General features: G+C 39.1%; 1 protein-coding gene across 15 annotated transcripts in view; it reads left to right on the top strand.

The window, feature by feature from the left end:
• Positions 1 to 14,729, top strand: part of LOC118414090 (protein enabled homolog) — a 66,165-nt gene extending 51,436 nt beyond the window's left edge. For 4 of the 15 annotated variants that reach the window (XM_035817986.1, XM_035817896.1, XM_035817862.1 and 1 more), the window contains exons 6-14: positions 1,875 to 2,182; positions 3,218 to 3,330; positions 4,287 to 4,316; positions 5,123 to 5,165; positions 6,702 to 6,768; positions 8,226 to 8,352; positions 9,725 to 9,785; positions 10,553 to 10,610; positions 11,211 to 14,729. In XM_035817986.1, coding sequence (XP_035673879.1) covers positions 1,875 to 2,182; positions 3,218 to 3,330; positions 4,287 to 4,316; positions 5,123 to 5,165; positions 6,702 to 6,768; positions 8,226 to 8,352; positions 9,725 to 9,785; positions 10,553 to 10,610; positions 11,211 to 11,251 — 848 coding nt within the window. In that variant the 3' untranslated portion in view covers positions 11,252 to 14,729. Of the gene's footprint in view, positions 1 to 1,874; positions 2,183 to 3,217; positions 3,331 to 4,286; positions 4,317 to 4,363; positions 4,388 to 5,122; positions 5,166 to 6,701; positions 6,769 to 8,225; positions 8,353 to 9,724; positions 9,786 to 10,552; positions 10,611 to 11,210 lie in introns of all 15 variants that reach the window. The other 11 variants (XM_035817871.1, XM_035817905.1, XM_035817924.1 and 8 more) reach the window with 11 other exon arrangements.
• The last annotated feature ends 573 nt before the right edge of the window (positions 14,730 to 15,302 follow it).

Here is a 15,302-nt window from a genome sequence, read left to right on the forward strand (position 1 = left end):
GACAAATCAGGCAAGCTCATTAATATTCATAAGCAAGGCACCCCTAATACCCGAATTCTGTGGCTGGGTTGTCATGGGTGATATCGTTAGGCTTTGCCGTGATTGTCAACCCTGAGTGTGAGGGTATAGAATATGCTCAGCCTTAGAGTTGTCATGAACATCAGAAGCAATATTGTTAGACCGTATGATGTAAAACTTGGTACTAAAAATAGAACACCTTTCAAATGTCAATGACATGCGTTGAAAGAGACCGTAGATCAAAGTCAGTCCCACTTCTGTCAGTGTGGGGTCACTTTTGTGAACTTGAGTTTCCTGGATCCAGTCCAAGGTCAAGGCCAGTCCTGAAGTTATTTAGGACTCATGTGACAAACTCTAGAGTAACCGTCGTTCACATTACCGAATATGCACTGGCTGTGTTCTCTTAGAAGTTGCCTCCAGTAGTTGTGTATAACCATAGTTAAAGTCACATGCTAATGTTAAGGTACTATGTACATGTAAAGTCAGATGTTTGTCTCCAGGACCCCCCAACACCCCCCCCCCCCGTTCGCCCAAAAATCTGAGTCAGAACTTTGTGACATGTAACTGTTGAAAATCTATTTCCATATTAAGCTTAAAATAACGTATCTAACAAGGAAACTCAATAATAAGGACTCCCAAATACTGAGTAGGATGGAAAAAATCTAAAGCTAGAGAAAGCCTTGGTTTGGATTTACAGTTAGTACTGTAATATGTACAACATTGAATGTCCTGAGTGATGTTTTCCTTTACTTGACTGTCCAAATTGACAAAATGTTCACAATGGCTTTGGCAAAGACATCAGTTTTGGTCTGTAATAAATAAGATGTCTAGTGAAAACAGCTCTGGGTCTTATGGACACAATGGATTATAAACAGATTGTCATGTACATGACTTTGTATATAATTATGAATGTGACCACAACGTAAAGAGCGCCGTCTCCAGGACAATTTGTTGAAAATCGGGTATGCCGACTGTACAAAAAAAAGTCATGTTTATCATAATGTTTTTGGAAATATTTTGGTATGGATGGTTGTTTTGGAGCTGGTGTATAATAATCTATTGTGTAACAATGTATGACTACAATACGCAATATATATCTTTGAACAGTGCCTAAGAAACTATGTTTGAAAGTCATGCAAAATGTACTGTAATAACAGCAATTGACCACTTGTAGGACTGGTACATTATGTTAGCATATGATGATAGTAAGGTGACTCCGAGTGGCCTTGTTGCCGATGTCCCCCAACCTTGGTCAGTAACCAGGAACACCCGTCAAACATGTGACATGGCGCTATGATTACACCACACTGGTATTTATGCCATCTAGGATATGGGGTTAGGTTTAAAAGAAGACTTGTTTACTGTCTAAATGTACGTGTAGCAAATTGATCATAAAACGGACCAGATTGTATGGTTGAGCTGTTTGACAAGATGGTTCTAGAAGTGTCAGGTATGTCGGAAAGAGGCTACATTATAATTATTGTTGTCAAGGGCTCCTAAAGGAATTCAACGCAAAATTAGAACAATATTTGAAGTCAATTTTCTATACATTTTTCACATGGTAAGTTTGATGTAGTATAATACTGCATTGCAAACAATATTTAGGTAGAGATCCTCCATTTTTTTGTCAGGCATACTATCATTTGCTAATCAGACTTAATTAGTGGTACTGACAAAAAACAATGTACACTCTGTAAATGATTGAAATATGAAATCTGATGCAAAATTCATTAGAATGGCACTGAAAATGTTAATGACATTAAGATTTCTTTATCCATAAAATTTTCAGTATTGTTTGATAGTACAATTTATACTGTATTGTTCAGGACTAAGTGAGATGTTCTGTTTCACCACAGGACCAGTCCAGAGTCAATCCCCAGCACCAGCAGCCCCCACCCCCCCAACCCCACCTCAACCCCCCACAACAACAGCCCCTCCCCCTGCCCCACCATCACCTCCAGCTCCTCCAACCCCACCCACCCAGCCTGCTGCAGGGGGGGCACCCCCTCCTCCCCCAGGTCCCCCACCACCCCCCAAGACTGGCGGTCCCCCACCCCCTCCTCCTCCCCCACCCCCCAACCTGGCTCCTAACACACCTTTAGGTGGCGGAGCAGGGGGGCTGGCACAGGCTTTAGCAGCAGCCAAACTACGCAGAGTTTCAAGGGTAAGTCTCAGACTCCTACTCTTATTAATAACTGTTCTTAACTTACAACCAGGATCTATATCATAGTATCTTGACTGGTTCAGCTCCTGGTAAGGGGGAGGGGCACATGTGCCAAGAATATGTGACAAGATATGTGCATGTTTTTGTCACCTCTCCGAGGATGAACTGAACTGAACTGAACTGCATGTAACACTGTTGATGTAAACAAGGCCTTGCTTGATGTAGATACATAGCAATTGTGGAAAGTGGCAGAAAATGAAGCAAATTGGTTTACCTTTAGTCACAATGTATACGCCATTTAGTGGACAGCCTACAGTGTACATGATAGTTTGTTTATATCAATACTGCAGGTTGTAAACTGATATCTAATGAAACTTCCGAACCTGTCATAATACACTCACTAAAGTTTGAAATAGAGAGAAGAGAGTTTTACTGTAATTTGAATGTATAGTTTTTATGAAAAGGCCAAAAACAATTGTCTACTTTGGAACACAACCTGAATGGCATTTACACATTATACCTTAAGTTAATGTTTTGGTAACTGTGGCATTGTGGCAAGGAGTGGTAGAGTCGGTTACGGTCCCTGTTAAGGTTGCCAAAACATTGCCCAGGTAAATACAATAAAGGCCATGTTAATTCAGTTGTGTGGATAACATGCTCTTGGAATCACAAAACTGATGCGAGAGTGCAAAAATAAAAGTTTGGCAAAAAAAAAATGTATGTCTTTATTATAAAATGTAAGCAGTTTGGAAGGTTGAACAAAATGACTTTACAGTGCATATGATACCAAACAATAACACACCTTCTTTGATGTACAAAAGTGTAATACGGTAAATGCATTTAAGTTCGCGGGGATTTCATTTTGCGGTAGCGGGAAAAAAGATTGTTTGCAGTGGTTTTGATTATGCGGTAACACCATGCATGGTAGTCTTTTACTGCCTAGAAATTGAAACCACCGAACATAAAACCACCGCAAACATTTCTGCATTTACAGTGTGTATTAACAGTTGTCAATTATTGTTTCTTACTCGACAGTCGGACAGCGACGCGGACAACATGTCCCCAGCGGAGAAGGCTCGGTCCAGTGGCGGTGTGCCGGCCATACCTGGTGGCATGATGGACGAGATGGCCGCCAGGCTAGCACAAAGGTATGGACTACATGCCCCATATAAGAGGATTGTTCTCCGCCTGTGTTGTAATGTTATTCCTGTGGAAAATTCTTTGGCAGTGCTCTAAACTAGGGGTGGGTACCGGTACGGTGTACAGGTACAAAACAGGTTTTTCTTATTATTGGACTGGTCCGGAAAAAACGGACCTGAAACAATTTGGTGAACCGGACGTTGGACTTATTGGAAAATGTTATATATATGATCAGGAATTCACACGTTTTGTGGCTTACCGGTCAAAGAAAATAACAAGAGCGAAGTAGAGTAGAGTTTACAGTCATTTCTATTGTCAATCGTGCAGAGGCTGTTAGCCTTGTAGGGTATCTAAATGCCACTGGGAGTCAAATACTCTACAAAACAGATTTCTTTGTAGCAAAATGGACCATTGTTTTGAGTATAGTCCATTCACAAGTTTTCACATAATGAATCATGCAGGTTCAGGTTCAGACCTGAACCTAATCCTCTGGACCTGACCCGGGCCGGAACCTGAATTTTCTGTACCGGTACCCAGCCCTGCTCTAAACTAATGACTAAACACTTGACTATAGAGTGCTGAGATATACTAACAATTATTGGATTAAAAAAATCAAATCTTCATTTTGTTTGTCATAAGCAAAAGTTTTAGTTTTACATAACAGATTAGCGTCATCTTGTGTGCACTTATTATTAATAATTATTTAACATTTTGCCTAAGTATAGTCTCACCTGTATTAAGACTAGATACCTAGTACGTAATCATTTCTAATAGAAGCTAAAGAATTTGAAGTAGATAACTCATTGTTTTGACTGGCATTAAGAGATTGCATTGATTTTGTTTGCTTTTTTTTTTGTTCAGTAGATTTTGACTGTATTTGTTATGTGTGATTTAATCATGCCTGTTGCATCGCCTGTAGCAGTTTTACGGTATTTTATGGTTTGTTGTCCTTTCTCATGTGAAGACGCCGCCCAATAAACAACAACACTCAAAGGTTATTTTGTTTTTGTTTACCCTCCCCTCTCCTCTTCTGTGTCGTAGACTGGCAAAGTTTGAGTCTGATTGGTAAGCTAGGAGAACAGAAATGGTATTTCCAGACTTCTATTTGTCATAAGCTAAAGCTAACAGTACGTGTGCTATCAGGTATGGTGTCAAAGATAATAACTGGATAATAATACTACAGTAACTACTGGTACTGCTATTTGTTAAGATCCCAAATTTCTTTGTTTAAATTTGACTTTCTCCTACATAATTATGCTGTAACATTACCAATACATGTACTACTGATCAGCTAAATTTCAACTGACTTGATTCCTTGATTTGTAAACTTACCGTAGTTATCAAGTCATACACACAGAAAAGTATGATGAAAATGCATAATAATTATAGACTTTCAAACATTTGAAATGCATGGGTAGAAGGTTAATATGCTGTAAGAACTACATGTGTGATAAATTGAGTTTTGTTATCAGTCATTTGCCTAAAATCACTGTCTGAATCAATAGTTCTAACTTCTATGGGATAGAAATGGGGAAAAGTTACCTTTGAGCTGTGTTACACTTCGAACCGGTAACCACAACCTCTTGAAAAGTCTGCCTTTCTCATCTTCTCTTCACTCCTTAAGCTAGTGCCCTTCCACCTTTTTTTGCCTCCTTTGTGTGTTCTTGTTTCTTGGGATTTTCGGTATTCTGTTCCTTGATTTATTCACACCCTTTATATTTGCTTTGATGCTGAACACTAACATTGTGAAATGTTGCATCTTTCCTTTTTTTCTAACAGAGGTTTGTTTCTCTCTTGCAGGCGTGCCGCACAGAATGTGAGTATCAACCCTGAGCGTCGAGTGGTGGGTGCATTTATATTGGTGGTTTTGGCTGTCTGTTCTCTCTACACTTGAATAGCCATTGTCTTCTGAATCCTACAACTCTTCTTCTTTGTGTATCCACAATGCTGTTGCCTCTACGAAAAGTGGAGGTATTGTTTGAGGTGTCTGTGTGTTTGTCATTTGCATAATTTATGTGATAGAATGACTCAGTGGCTTCATCGGCCACCAGCGAGCATGCTCCAAAGAGCCCCCCCCCCCCCTAAAATCTTTGTCAGCAAAGCCAAGCCATAGTGGAATGTAAACATGGAAGTCTGACAAATGAAAGGACTATAATTACCCTTACAATGAATGTAATTTTGATTGAGAAGACCATCATAAGAAAAAAGAGATCATACTTAATACATCCTTATTTGCATAATCAATGAGTCAAGATGAAAAATCTACAAAGGCTGTGTGGAGGTATGAGGTTTCCAAACTCTTGTTTGCCATGTCCTCTGTACATGTGTCCTAGTAACCTGTAGCCATGTCCTTGTTAGAAAGTGTTAACCTCATTAACTACCTATCAAGCTACTCTCCAGACAGATCTAGGTTACTTGCTGTGAATAGTTAACTCAGTAGCATTGTTTCCTCCTCTAAACTGTCAATCACTGTATTGTCTCCCCTGTAAGGGCTTTTGCCTCTGGAAAGATGGATTCTAGATGTGTTTTTGTACTGTACCTTGTGCAATTTTGTGTCGTCAGGCTTGACTTTTTAGCATTACCTTTTGGAGTGATTGTTCAAAACTCCCTCAGAGTTATGTTCAAAGAGTTTGACTACACTGATATGATTATGAATCAAAATAGAAAAAAAATTGCGTGTCAAGCAATTTGGCAGCTTTGCTATGGCTATAAAAAATGTCAGAAAGATGAGAATGCAAATGCGTCATCACCATTGGATAAAATCAAACAGTAGCAGTTCCGTACTAGCCCTGATAAGCCAGTTCTCAGTGTGAACTGCTCATGCGCAAAGTCAAAAATGAAGGCCCCAAACCTGTTAACGGTTCTTGTCTAGACTGTGTCATAACATGTCAAAATGTGTTTTGAATATGTCTCAGTGGCATATGTTACCTACAATGCATCTTGTGGCACATGAGCAGTTCAAACTAAGAAACAGCCTATGCTGGATCAGACTTAAGCTGTATCTTCAAACACAAAAAATAATTTTTGAGTGTCCAACCCCAATCTTTGTCAAGGAATGAGCCAGACTTACTTGCTAAAGAAGAATCTGTGGTCTACAAGGATGCTACAACAGAGATGGGGGCACTGTAGACTTTCTGCAACTTTTCATCCACTGCTTATCAAGTCACATGTTCTATCTGCCTAACATGATGTCACAAATGCAGTGGATAACTCATTCCTTGACTGGAGTTGGTCCGTGAAATATTTTGTATTGGAAGTTACAGTTCTGATCCAGAATGGGTTTTACCAACACAGAAGAAGTTTAATCATGAAACAGCTTATTGTTGTGTACAAATGTACTTGTCCTACATTGTGTGGAATCTTCCCTGTCCCACTGTAGCAGAAAGAGCAAGAGGAGGGAGGTGGAGATACCAAGTCATCACCTAACGCCAAGGTTAACAGCACAGGTGAGCACATACACATTTTCTTCAGGCAAGGACAGTTTTTAAAGGTAAGGTACATACCTACAAATTTTCAATGTCTTACAGCACATCTTGATCACAGAGAATGACCTAATCTCGCGAGAGAATACGAGACTAGACCAGGCTTGCGTAGATCATCTGCCCCTCCCCCCGCCTCCTTGTGGAGTAGGGGTAGTAAGGACAGAGCACAATTCATAGATCATAGGCAAGGCCTAGGGAAAAAATGTTGTGTTTCTGATCTCCTAAAACAATAGGGGCAGTAGGTAGGGATTCTTTTTTATCTGGGCTTTCAGTCAAATTTAGTACATAACAAATACAGTATAACAGTGCAAACTGAAATGCAAAAAGATGCCAGTATTTTCAACATCATTTTTCAGCTATACAGGACTGGTGTACAGTGCAGTGTGTGTCAATGAAAAGGGGGTCTGTAATTTTTTTAAATAAAGAGACATTTTTTTACACATCCACAGCTTTATTCCATCATCATCATCAAAATGGTTTATTATTAGTAGTATTAAAACAAGGTTATGGCAGCCAGGGGCTGAATTGTGTCCTGTTGTACATAAAAAGTCTGCTTATTACGACATACATATTAATCAATCACTAAAACGTGATTACACTTTAAAACTATTGATCAAAACTAATGATCAACTGGGAGCATTGCTGTTTCAGTGGATATTTTGTATAAAATGAATAGAAATACAATGTATATGTGGCATACAGCTCGTATACAGTGTCATATAGTTTCATTGATTAGAGTTAGCAATGACGGCACTGGACTATTGCGGAATCTGGCAGTATGGATGCTAGGTAAAGTCAGTGTATGTGAGTTCCGCTGGTTACGGCGTTGTGCCTGTACGGCCTGTCCTATTCCACCAACTTTTCTGACTTTTAAAAAATACTGATGTTTGTGTCGTTGATGTAGGTTAGACATCCAGGTAATAAAATACGCCAAAAAGTAGTTACTCAAGCAACTGGATATGGTTTTGGAAACGGTCAGATGTTTCAACCGGTTTTCGTCAGTGACACTGAAGTGATCTGGAAGAAACATTTGTCTTTTACACCCTAACTCAGGGTTGTAGCCAGCACCTGTCCTTCAGTCCTTAGAAGGAATTTTGCAGCTGGGGACTGAAAAAAGTTTTCCCCATTCCGTCCCCTTGGACAGACAAAAATTGATATATAAAGATATAAAAAAAACTGAAACCTATGTGTTCTTTTTCACCCAAACAGATGCCATTGAACAGCTTAGTCTGCAAGCAAAATTTGCACCTCAAAATACAGGAAATAGTGTTTCAGAGGGTTTTGATTTAGAAATGACACGCAACGTCACGCCATGCCTTCGGTGCTCGATAGGATTCCCATTCAAAATCAAGGGGACTGAAAATGATTTCAGGCTGGCTACAACCCTGTCCTAACTATGATGTTTGTGTCCCTCTGTCCAGATGCAAAGGGCAGGCCATGGGAGAACAGGTCTCCCAACAAGTTTGGAGCGACGGGCAGGAGCGACAGCACTAACGGCTCCAACAAGGGCCCCAGCAATGGTGGCAGTCAGTCTCCCAAGTTTACCAGGTATGGGCCAAGTTTACCAGAGATGTTTGTCGGTCACCATCCATTTTTCCTATAGTGTTGTCTGACCATAGGGAACTATCCTAACACGATTTACATTTGAGTGTTTAATTTGCATACGATCCTAACAAGTTAGAGGTTAAACCAGTTTTTCTAGTTAGCTGTACTTGTATTGAATTGTTCTGCTAGTTCATTCTAGTGACGCTGAAGAAGAGTGATGGATGTCACTCGAAACGTCCGGAAGTAAATATCCGTTTTTTTGTCCAGTTGTAGAGATTGAATTGTATTTGAAAATCCTACCCTTGGTTCCTTTGGCAACTCATAAGGCCCCCTTTTCACTAGACGGCGATTGCGCCGCGCTCTCACTGCGACCTAAATAGGATATGTGTAACCTTCGATTTCACACTGAGTATATCATACAAAACGTAAAAGTGAGATTGAGAAGACGACAAAGCACACAAAGTGTAAAGAGATTTCTTTCTTTTCTATAGAATTCGTTGAGCAATATGTCAAATTCTAGGTTGCAGAGAGAGCGCAGCGAGAGTGCCGTCCTAGTGGAAAGGTGGTATAACTTAACCCCAGATAAGTCTCAAACAAAGTCTCAAAGTCCCTTCTTCACAAATCTTAAACACACCTTGAACCAGATGAAGTCAGATTTCTGATGTGTGCTTGTATTTTCACAATGAAATTTTGCATATTAAATTAAGGAGACTTCAGAATTAAAAAAATGCTGGTGTTCCCCAGTGGCAGTGTCCCAACAAACTTGTGAAATTGCCTACCGCAAGATGCAAAATTGTTCAGAATACTGTTGCACACAAATGCATCATTGCATCATTCCTAGCACCACCTTTCTCTATTTGAGGTCTTTTTCCCATTAAATTCCATAACGTTACATCAAACAAAGTATGCACTTCGACTTTGGCAACAACTTGCTGCACCTTTTGAATTGTGAAAAATTTAAAAGTGCGCAAGTTATTTCAGAAAATATGGTAACAATTCTGTTGTTTTGTTAGTTTCCAAGGAAAATGACTTAAGCTTAAAAACTGTGAGTGAATATGTTCAATTGCTAGGAGTGGTGAGTAGGCCTTTGTCTAAGGGACAAGGGTTGACATTTTGGGCTTAGCAAATGAGGATTGTTTCAAACATTAAGCTTATTCAAACATTAAGCAAAATGCTGCCTTCGCAGAAGTTTGTTTTATTCAAGTGTATCTTAATATATACAGTTTAACATTATCTTACATGTATAGTTCTGGAGTCTAAGAAAATCTAAGAAATAGAATAAGAGATAAGCATTTAGTGCATTTCATCAAAGGAAATGTCAGACAACTGCTTGACATATTATAAACTCTTCCACCCCCTTCCCCCAACCAATCAGGACGTCTTCCGTAAACGGAGGGTCCCCGCCCCTGGAGGGAGATCTAGACAGATTGAAACAGGTGAGAGAACTATCCTTATTTAGAGATATTCCTTTGCAATTCACAGCATAAATTTGCCAATTTTACAGGTACCTTAGGCCACAGCAAGTAAATCTTATGGATAACATCAGCGCGCTCATTAATTTTCGCCTGATTTCAGAATTTAAAAAAAGAAGATTTTTTTCCTCTTCGGGGATGGTCAGATAGACCAAAATAGGCAAACATGTTGTGCTGTAGCCTAATGATTATACAAATGTACTAAGACTGTAGAAATGACACTACGGAGGTAGCCATGACTCAAGTTCCAGAAGTGAAACTTGTTGCCGTCGGATAGTTGTGGCACCAATATGGAAGCCATGAATGTAGTTGTCAACTATTTCATTATCTCATTAGGCAGGCATTATTTTTGCATTCTGGATGTCATCCATTAAATTTACTTGCTGTGGCCTTATACAATTTACTGTATGGTGGGAAACTTCTGTTTTTCACCATATTTGAAACAGACAAAAATCAATGTTCATGTGGATGTCATCCACATACTGTTAATCAAACAAACATGGCCTTACAGCCAAACCTGCACGTACCAACTCACAACATCTGTTTCAGGACTGCCTGGCCTTTTTGACTGCTTTTTTTCTGGTTTCTTACCATATTTTCGACCCATTGAATTTTGTTACAGAACGATGATTAGACATGAAACAGTGCATGCTTAAGTGCAGTGTAAACATCTTGTCATAAAGTCTATATCATATTTGATAATAGTAATTCATCTTTTTACTTGTCCATAGGAAATTCTGGCAGAAGTGAGGAAAGAAGTGAGCAAAATGAAAGAGGAAATTATTGATGGTAAGTAAACTATCTACCCCCTTGATGTACATGTATTGCTTCTGAGATTAGGGTTAGGGATGAGGGAATATCTGATACAATTACAAAGTTCGTAGGAAGAATTGTTCCACTCTTATATCATAAAAAGCAAAATACATTTGCTGTAATTAAGATATTTGTGAATATGGATAACACTTGTGCTGCAAGGTTTCAACTTAAAAATATAGTAAACGCATCAAGATGTTGCTATGTACATGTACAGACATACTTTAATACCCAGACAAGTATAACTGAGGGGTTGGACAAGGTTTCAAAGATTCACAAAGCATGCAATAACTTTTTAATCACAACAACAGAGACAAGCTTCTAGGGCTGGTCTATTGGGTGTGCCAATGGGAGCACATTTTATTCAGGCTTCTGGACCAATATCTCCCCTTGGAAATTGCATCAGGAAAGTCACACTGGCCCCATCTAGCAAGTACGGTCAAACATGAATTTACCAGATCACCACTTATACTTGTCCAGGGCAATCAAGCTAATGGTCTTGTTGGATCCAACCGTACGTTGCGTACGGTTACACTTGGGCAGAAATAATTGTGAAGTATCTCTCTTTCCCTCCAGCAATAAGGCAAGAAATCAGGGCAGAATTCAACAGGCGATAGACCAGAGAGGGACACAGTGAAGACAAAACAAAAGGAGGAGGAGAGGAGAGGAGAAACAACAGTGAACTGATGGGGGCAGCTCATTGGTCGGTTCTCACATGGTGGAGCAAGGCATTGTGGGAACCATCTCTGTTGAAGAGATGACACATTCAATACAGATATGATCGCTCTACCCAGTAAAACTCCTAGGGGCTTAGATAAATATTTCTTCGGTAAGCTTGGCCTTACCCTAATTTTGTAGCTAATTACAAAAAAGAAAGTCGGGACATTCAGGTGTAGAAATCCAAACGGTGGTTCCTAGAAATTTGGTTGTAGAAGTCTGAAGCCATCTCCTTCTACTGAATGTGCTGTTGCCCTGTCCAACATGTTTAAGGCTGGAAGTCACGGTGTCTTTTGTCAGCCGCCAGAAAGACTGTAGACAAAAAAAGAAAAGAAATCCAGTTACTTCGTACATACCAGTGACCAAGATTTGGTTATTGTGTTACATGTGAGCCGAGATAAACAAATGTGTCCTTCCATGTGTTATGCCATTTGCACCGACCCGCGTGAAGTGGTTAGCCAAGCTGCAGTTCGGAGTGCCTTTTGTTGTCGTTTCTGCGGCCGCAGGTCATTTTTGCAGCTCCATACATGTATGTCCACTGATGCATAACACACAACAGCTAGCCCAGATTGAAACTCGCAACAGTGTTCCTACCCCACCTGTACAGTCCACACAGTATCTCTACTGATGACCCAATGCTCTTTCAAATGCACTGCTGGCAGAAATGGCCTGTGTACATTCATGTATTTTAACAATAGTTTGAATAGGTTGATTATTTCCCCAAAGGTATTCTTGTGGTATACATATAGATGATGACTTCATATGACAATTTTGCCATAGTTATGTTTCTAGTTACCCGAGTAATCATTAAATTTTGGAAGGTTGCTTTACTGCATTGTATTTTAGTGGCTTAAACTGTTATTCACCTTTATCCATGGTTTAACCTATATCCGTTGTTTTTTTAGCTATCATGTGGACAGACGGTGGTTGCAATGTTTGAAAATTTTGCAATTTGAAACCACCGTCCATCGACTTGATATCCCCCAAAAAACTGTTTTTAGAAACAACAGATATAGGTTAACCCATGCAAGGATAAATCAAAGGTGATCTAGGGCTAAGTTGTTGAGTTGATATCCCATTTTATTTGTAGATAGAAAATTAGTGATTTATATTGACGTATGGATTCCTTCTCTCTTCATGGCAAAATTTGCTTCCGAAGTTGCTGGCTTTGCCTAGTGACACTCTGGCTATATGTCATTTATGAAGTTGGTAGTTATTCAGTCGCCACATACATAGATACTTTTGACCGTCTGTAAGTATCAGGTCAAATGCGTATCTATCTGAAAGAGAACTCAAAGTCAGAATAGACTTCAACAAAATTTAAGTTCCACTCCCATTGTATGTTGTGATGCCTTTTGTATTATATTTGTAGATGTGAGAATACTCATTCATTAGTAAGTATTAAGGAAGCAATTTATACATATTTTTGTGTACCGTTTTTCAGCAATTTTTTTCCCCAAGAGTGATCCATGCACAATCATTTCCCTATAGCCCATATTTGTACATTTGTATGTATCTTTCAGCTTTGTTGATTAAGGTCTTTTTTATTCTTAAGAATTTATGTTTTAGTAGGATAAGTTGTATTTTTCATAGCTCGGCCATAAACTTACTTATTTGAGTCTAATCCACATTATAAGTTGCTGCTTTTCTCTAGCATTTTGGTAAGAGCTGTGACAGAAGCGATAATTTTACCCACCTGTAAAGTAGTGGAAAAAACTTAAAGAATGGACGTAACTGTCATAAGGATTTGGTTCCCAGCTTGGGTGTTGATGGAAGGATATACATGTAGTCTACCTCCCGACAGTCCTTGTGACTGACTGTACTTACGCTACACCTTGGGAGGTTAGAGCAATGTATGGTAGGTTGTACAAGTGTTAGCAATGTTCAGGAGAGTTTTAATCTGGTCAGTTTGTCACACAAACTGTTAATGACAAGATGGAAGCGTTCACTACTGTCAGAGGGTAAGCAGCAAAGAAGGAATTTCTGATCATGGTCGGCTCTTCTACCGGACTGAAAATTGTGTATACGTTGCTATTCCATCCATTTACACATAGCGCCAGATATGTGCAGAAAAGCTATTTGGTGTTGCCTATTGAATAAAGAAAGAGTATTCTGTCCGGCGGTCAAATGATGTCATTGAAACCCCCCCACTTGTCATCCATGATGTGATCCTGTCATTAACACCACTGGTATTTGGAAGAATGTATGATAACAAAATGTCCAGGGAAATTGTTGCAAAGAAGACGCAGTTTGTAGATGACCTACCAAGACTGGAGGAATTGGAGTCAAGGCAATGTACATGTACAGTAGCAGGTGTCTTTCTCACTAATAATTCTTTACAGACAGTTAGCTATTAAAGTTTTAATTTTGCGAAAGTCTTCTCCACGTCTGAGAGGATTTTCCTACTCCTGTGGAGGGAAGCAGAATTGAATCTTAGGTCTTTCATGAATTGGAAGGGTTTCTGTCCAAAGCCACAGTGATGGTTAAAGGTTTGACTCCTCTCTTGGTACCATGTATCATGAAAATGATTCATACAATGATTGCCAAGGAGTTGACAAACCTCCTGGCAAAATAAAATGACTTCTCTCTCTACAAAAGGCTTTCAAGGCATAGATGATTAATTTTTTTTTCTCTTGAAAATATGGATACCCTTGATTTCTGAAAAGTACTTCCTGATACATGTATCATGACATATTCAAAAATTGTATGGTACTTTAGTAGGTAAAATTGCACTGCAAAAATCCATGGAGCAACAGTTTTCTTACAACATATTGATATGCTAGGAAAAGAGAAAATATTCGGAATACTGCGTAATCCGTTTTCTTCTTTCAGTATTAAGGTCCCTCAAACGGGAAAGAATTACCCCTTATTCCTAACCTGGAACATGGGGGTACGGTTGCCTATGAGGATCGGACACTTTCTTGTATTGTCTCATAGTATCCTGCAAAAATTGATGCTATGTTTCTCTGCGAGTCTTCACTATTAAAAATGTAGTGACAGTTTTAAATTAGACTATGCGATAGTTTTAAACGTGAGACAACAGCTGTGCTGTCAGTTCTCACTAACTGTCTTATTTCTATATAATCTATAATGTTGTGTTCCTTCAAAATAGGTAGTCTTTCTCCCACCTACCCTTCCTTGAGTCTCTGGCACACAATTCAAACTCGAATATCATCAATGTGGCTTGTTGACGGAAACCAGAAAAACGACCCAGATCACTTCTGTTTTACAGAAGTATGGGAATGGGTCATTTTTCTACCAGTTTACATTTCTTGGAGCTGTTATGATTTCATCTTCATTGATAATCTATATGTGCAGTGTACTTCAACATTTTGTACTAATGCCAATATCAATAAACTGCATGGAGATCCTGCTGTATATTGCATTTCTCTGAGTGTGTTTTGAATGTCTCCATATGTTGAAATGCAGGAATATTCAAGATGCTTGACTGAAAAACCTTGGATAATATGTTTTAATCCAGACCACCAACCTTATAACATTTTCATAATAAAATTGCTCGGTGATAACTGTCCTAAAGTTGTTTTCAAAAGAACCAATGGTTTGAGGGAAAACAGATCATATAGTCTGGAGGTAGAGGTAACGTTACAAGTGCATGGAGCCAAATTTATATCTGACAAAAGATTATCACTTTCACTTGAGTTCAGAAAGTCGATCAGCCCACTTTCAAGACAACTCAGATCAGAAAGCCTTCCGCTTCAACTGGGTGAAAGTGCCTGGGGTAAATTATTGAAACTGGTAAAACTAATTCATGAAGCGCAAGGTACATGTATCTATATTGAAACTATACATAATAACAATGTAACACTGGTATTTGATCAGGTAAAAATAAAAGCAAAGATGTTGCACGCTGTGCCAAAATTTGGACTTCTAAAATAAAAGCATCCCTCGTCTCGAATGGTTTAGCCTGACAAGGAGTCATAAGTTCAAATT

Source organism: Branchiostoma floridae, chromosome 1 (genome assembly GCF_000003815.2).
Source record: "Branchiostoma floridae strain S238N-H82 chromosome 1, Bfl_VNyyK, whole genome shotgun sequence".
Taxonomy (NCBI): domain Eukaryota; kingdom Metazoa; phylum Chordata; class Leptocardii; order Amphioxiformes; family Branchiostomatidae; genus Branchiostoma; species Branchiostoma floridae.